We start from the raw sequence: 6,000 nt of genomic DNA on the forward strand, positions 1-6,000 counted from the left end.
GCTGAAGAAAACAAAGGGAAGAGTGTGCCCAAACCGCTGCTTATTTCTGAGTGCTGCGGATGTGATTGAGACACTAAGTTCAAGTGAGGGGGGCCCACACCAGGTGGGCATAGATGCATTTCTCTCCAGTGTGCAGCCACGAAGAAGCAATATGATCCATTAACAATAGTCCAGAGGGCTGTGCAACTTATATGTGTATATTTACAGTAATTTTGTGAAGTTGACACGAATGTTAGATGGCACTCTTAACATACGTCTTAAATAAAAATAATATTATACTGCCGAAAAAATAGAAGCGTTTATGTTCATGCTAACGTAGAACTCCTTTCATCTTCCATAACCCCAACATTGACGCAGTTGTTTAATGTTATTTGACATGGATGAATACATTTCATAATGCAATTCAGCTTGTCAGCTTGCTAGCCTACATTCTTCCTGGGCTAATGTAGACATTAATTAGTATAATTAAATGTGACTTATAAACTAAAGTGATTTATAACATGAAAATTACAGGACAAATTAAATTAATAAATTCAGTCTAGTATATAATACAGGTATGTGCTGAAAAAAAAAAACTTGTCATTTTGATATTGTTAGTTACTGAATGTGCTGGGATGTTTAACCTATGTTTGCGCTGCTTCTTTCGACAAGCACATTCATAAAGAAGAATTATAGAGAAAATGATTTTTATATTAATTAATTTAGTGGCTAAAATAAAATAATAGCACTTGAGAAACATACAAATTTATATGAGAAACATTATAACAATGACAAAGATAAAATATTTAAAACTTTGTTGAATCTGTTTAAAGGTTTAGGTCCTATATTATATGCTGCCATAATAACTATCTCCAAGCATCAGAAACTGTACTAGGATTGATTTTTGTTCATCAGATGTTTCTTGGTGTTCTTCTCTGGCTTAAACAAAATGATAAAACACTTTGGAGCAAATATACACAATATTAGTCCAAAACTGGAGGCCAGAATGGCAAATATCTCCACAGCCACAGTAAACTTCCCAGGAGAGCTGACATATGCTGGGATAAAAGTGATCCAGACTGCACAGAATATCAGCATGCTGAAGGTGATAAACTTGGCTTCATTAAAATTATCAGGCAGTTTCCGGGCCAGGACAGCTAACACAAAGCAAAAGACAGCCAGCAGGCCTATGTACCCGAGCACAGCCCAGAACCCAATAGCTGAGCCTAACGCACACTCCAGGATGATTCTTTCTTTGTATATGGTGAAGTTTTTCATTGGAAAAGGGGGACTAACAATCAACCAAACAGTACATATTAAAACCTGGATAAATGTAAATGACATTACAGTCATTCTTTGCTGTAGAGGACCAAACCATTTCATGACATTACTACCTGGAAGTGTAGCTTTGAAGGCCATTAACACCACCATAGTTTTCCCCAGAACACAAGAGATACAGAGGACAAAGGTGATCCCAAACGCTGTGTGGCGCAGCATGCAGGACCACTCAGAGGGTGCTCCAATGAAAGTTAATGAACATAAGAAACACAGAGTCAGGGAGAAGAGCAGCAGGAAGCTCAGCTCAGAGTTGTTGGCCCTGACAATCGGGGATGTTCTGTGTTGAAAGAATATAGTCGCTGTTATAATGGCCAGACAGGCACCACCAACTGAGAACGTAGCCAGGATGACTCCCAGGATCTCACTGAAGGAAAGAAACTCTACAGGCTTGGGAAAACATGAGTCTTTCTCTGCATTAGGCCAGAACTCATTGGGACAAGGGAAACAATCAGTGGAATCTGAAAATATAAATCAAAAAGGACCTTTAGCAGTCACATCATTGATGTGGTGATATACATGAGAAAACACTGGATTTTACCTGTAGCATTGCTAATCTCTCCCTCAGGACATGGTACACAATCATAACAGCAGATGGGTTTTCCTTTCTGCAGCACTTTATGAGTTCCTTTAGGACAGCTGTCAGTGCACACTGACACAGGAACCTGACAGACGCAATACACAATGACAGAATCACACAGATATGCAGTTTTGATACAACAGCTGATATGACTCAGTTCACCAATGTTGAATATATCAATGTTCCTCACTTGTGTCCTGCCTTCCACCCAGGTGATGTTCCTGTTGATATGGAACTCCTGGCCCAGTGGCAGTGATGCATCATATTGCCCTACTGTCACAAACACAATGCTGCCACTCTCGCTTTTCTGCCAGTTAACCAGCTCATATGTGGCCACAGGATCCCCATTGGCATCAAATGACACAGGATAACCATTTTGGGAGAAATTTACTTTCTTCAGATGAGTAAGAACCTGTGAGGATGAAAAAAGTAGAAGAAAGAAATACAGAAAACAAAGTAATTTAATTAACAAAAACGTTTCAATTCATAAAACAAACCTACTGCTAAAGAAAGTCATTGAACTGTTCATTCTATTATTTTAATTGACCTGTTTGGGCTCTATGCTGTTGATTCTGTCACACTGAGTTGTAGAATTAGTCTCCTGACACACTGCATTATGAATGGCATGTGCTATTGCATAAACAGCCTTGTACATCATGTTAGAGAGTCGGAGCTGAGATGTGTCAGTGTACGGGCTCTGGAGTTTCTGTATGTCCTCGGTTCCATCACACACATTCTTGTCTGTGGCAGAACCTACAAACATACAGAGACAGAAACACAAGCAGCAAATTTATGTACTTGACACTGAATACTTTATATTTATCATGCATTTCTTTTCAATTTTTACTAAATTTTCTGTCTGCTATGTCTTTTTTCAGTATCTGTACATTTCAGAAAGATTTGTTTTAAATAATTTGTTTTAACACATGAAGCTCCACTCAGACATGCAATGGACAAAACAGCAAAACTATTTGGATACAAACATGTGATCATGACATAGGATGATAATTCAGTCAAGCAACTTTCTCACTTTTTTCCAGTCTGCAGTTGAATGCACTTTCCCAGAACTCAGTAAGAATTGGAGAAGCTGCCAGTTTAGTGGGAGAGAGATCCAGCAGGAAGTCTCTAAAACCTGGGATGACAGATTTCTGAATCCCAAATCCAATGGCTCCAGCACAAAAAGTGAACCTAAGCAGGTCTGCATGGGTTATCCAGGCCTCACTGCCTATCCACTGACGAGGTGGGGAAGGTTCTCGAGACAGCTCATCCAGCAAGATCTCCATGTCTCCAGTATGTAAAAATGCCACAACAACCTTAGATGTTGACCTAAACAATATATATCATACAAATTTAAACTGGTTTGAAATATGCTTCCAGATTAAGAACACAAACATTAAAAATAGATGATTCTGTTAATGTATAGTATTGTTCTCACTGATATGAAAAAACATTTTGAATTTTCATCTGACTAAACATTCTGAGGTTATTCATACATAAATGCAGTGTCTGTACATGGAAAACAAGCACAATCAGAAATGGAGAAACCTGCGGATAACATCAGCCACTCTCTGGATCCTGCTACGTGGGTTGGTCCGATAGAAAGATTCAGAGTATTCAACACAGATCCCCTCTTTGTGTGCTGACTCCAGAAAAGACGCCATGCCATTATTTCCATAGTCTGTATCTGACCGGACAGCACCTATCCAAGTCCAGCCAAAGTGTTTCACCAGATTGGCCAGAGCAGCAGCCTGGAAATGGTCACTGGGAATTGTTCTGAAGAAACTCGGGTACTGATGTTTATTGGATAGGCATGCACAAGTGGCAGAGTGGCTCACCTGAAAACAAAACAAAGCCATTCATTAGTGATGGAATAAAAGCATCATTGAAGGTAACATATTTTATGGAAATATTGCAAATATTTACTTGAGGAATATTAAAGGACCCAATGATGTGTGAAATGCTGATTGATTGTGTGGACCCAGATTCACCAACAACAGCCATCACTATACCAGATTTTGAGCAGTTGTCACTGGTATAAAACTCAGGGTCCAGACCATTAGAAAGCTGAAATGCCATATGCACCGCCATGGGCACTGAGGCACATGAGTCATAGATCTGATAACCGAGACTGATGCCTGGGAGCAGCTTTGTACTGTTGTTAATCTCCTCGATGGCAAAGACCATTGCACGTGAAATGCGCAGTCCACGGGTGTCAATGCTGCATAAGGATATTCATGTCATTGTTGAAATGCAGGATAAGTGATAAGAACAATTCACAATTTTCATAGAAATCTTACAATGTATGATTATAGCAATTCACAGTTACAATTGCAGTACACCAGACTTCAACAACACCTATATTTTCAGTTAAGAAACACATAAATGTTTTTTTTTTCACCATATAGGCATAACCTGATAGTGTTATGAATACATTTTATTGGTATTACCTAATATTGATTTCGCCCATAATGTTTATCAGAAGTAATGATTTTTTTTTGAGTTTTCAACAGTACACAAAAACTTTTCAACAAGCCTGTAACAACATCCTACAAATGAAAACATCTCTGTCACACACAATATCACATCCTTTTATCCCCCATTGTTCCCTCTTACTAACCTCCCTCTGCACTTCAGTGGCTGAGGCACTGTGGTGTAGGTATAATTCACAATTTGCATGTTGTAGTGTATAGCAAAAACACCTCCAATAATGTAATCACCATCCATTGAGAAAGCAGAAGGAAGAGTGGTACCTTGCAGTTTACATTTCACAGATGAAGCCTCAGTACTGACCCCAGCAGCAGCTCTAATCTCTGTGCACACATCACTTTCTTTCCGACCCCCCCCACAACCATTCAATGTAAGAGCTAAATTCAACCCAGTCAAGCCCAGAGCTATTCTCAGACCAATAAAGAGAAAAGAGATCTCCATCTCTCAGGTGTGTCTGTGCACAAGTGTGTTTTCACTGGTTTATATAGTTTTACAGACAAAAGCTTCCCTCCTTCTGCTGTACGTCAGCTTACAGTAGAGGATGCTCTTCCAAAATTTTCAAATGTTTAAATATTAATCTTTTTACCTACACATACTGTACAGCCTTCACAAGTTGTCCTTTTTTCCTTTTTTTCTAATCGACCACAGAAAACCAAATAAAGCTTTAATATTTCACCTTTTACATGGGCTTAACTCATATTACAGTGTTTGTATGTACATATAGAATACGGTTCTTCCAATGCAAATAAACTGTGTTATGAACTTTTAACTTGTATTTTAACTTTTATTGTCTCACTAAGCTAATTTGCTACTAAGTGTTGAAGTGTTAGTGCCTGAGATTAATGGAGTTGGAAATTTAGATTTCGGCATTAAAAATAATAGTTGGACTTGAAAATAAAACCTTGACAAAAGTAAATATTGGCATTGAAAAGCTCTGATTGAAAATAACTATTAGTACTAAAGAAAAGTATTAATACTGGAATAAGCTGCACTAAAAAACAAATCCATTATGTCCTTTTCATTTTATATTTTTTAAATTCTAACATTTTTTTTTTTTTATGCCCAGTTTATAGCTGAGGAAAGTGTTTTTCAGTTTCAGATTTCTGTCAAAGTTTTAGTGCAAAGGAAGGACTCTTAGGGGAGGATTTAAGGGACATGGTTTCTACATGTTCTTCATATAATTTGCATATTAAGGAGAGACCAGCATGATTCATGACTCGCTGTTTGCTCTGATCGTATCCCAATTAGGGGGCCGCTGCCTTTAAAGGCCACATTCTACAAAAGCATGACCTCCATAGCTGCTGTAGAGTCATAGGCTGAGCTATGGGCCAAACAAAAGTGAGACAGACAAAACTATAGAGGATTTCCTATTTGCATCACCATCGGTTCCAGTCCCCACCAAAAAGTCACAAAGCACCACTCCTTTCACCTAGCAACCTTCACTGGTGCAGTTGGACCAGAATTAGACAATAGAGATATGCAATTTTAATCAGTGATGGAGCCAGAATTTTTGATTACCATATTTTCTGGACAATAACTTGTACCAGAGTATAAGTCGCTTTAGCAAAAACAGCCTTGTTAAACAGAAAAAAACTCCCCCCTCATTGCTTGCAATAGGC

The 6,000-nt window shown here is 38.4% G+C and overlaps 1 protein-coding gene across 1 annotated transcript; it reads right to left on the minus strand.

Annotated features, from left to right (window-relative positions):
- Positions 1–870: 870 nt before the first annotated feature.
- LOC113123497 (extracellular calcium-sensing receptor-like) lies at positions 871–4,687 on the minus strand. The gene is made up of 8 exons (XM_026295644.1): positions 4,512–4,687; positions 3,818–4,112; positions 3,440–3,729; positions 2,925–3,220; positions 2,442–2,647; positions 2,085–2,306; positions 1,856–1,979; positions 871–1,775 (listed from the first exon to the last, which is right to left on the minus strand). Exons 1-8 carry the CDS (start codon positions 4,616–4,618, stop codon positions 871–873), a joined length of 2,445 nt encoding a protein of 814 aa, XP_026151429.1. The 5' UTR covers positions 4,619–4,687.
- Between the last annotated feature and the right edge of the window lie 1,313 nt (positions 4,688–6,000).

Source organism: Mastacembelus armatus, chromosome 13, assembly GCF_900324485.2.
Source record: "Mastacembelus armatus chromosome 13, fMasArm1.2, whole genome shotgun sequence".
Classification (NCBI taxonomy): domain Eukaryota; kingdom Metazoa; phylum Chordata; class Actinopteri; order Synbranchiformes; family Mastacembelidae; genus Mastacembelus; species Mastacembelus armatus.

What these genes read in the sequence shown, in the direction of transcription:
- LOC113123497 (XM_026295644.1), bottom strand. Translation starts at nt 4,618, where the DNA reads ATGGATGGTGATTACATTATTGGAGGTGTTTTTGCTATACACTACAAC. An exon ending in GTGGCTGATGTTATCCGCAG is followed by an intron (nt 3,221 to 3,439) that starts GTTTCTCCATTT and finishes TATATTGTTTAG; the next exon opens with GTCAACATCTAAGGTTGTTG. An exon ending in GGGTGGAAGGCAGGACACAA is followed by an intron (nt 1,980 to 2,084) that starts GTGAGGAACATT and finishes TGCGTCTGTCAG; the next exon opens with GTTCCTGTGTCAGTGTGCAC.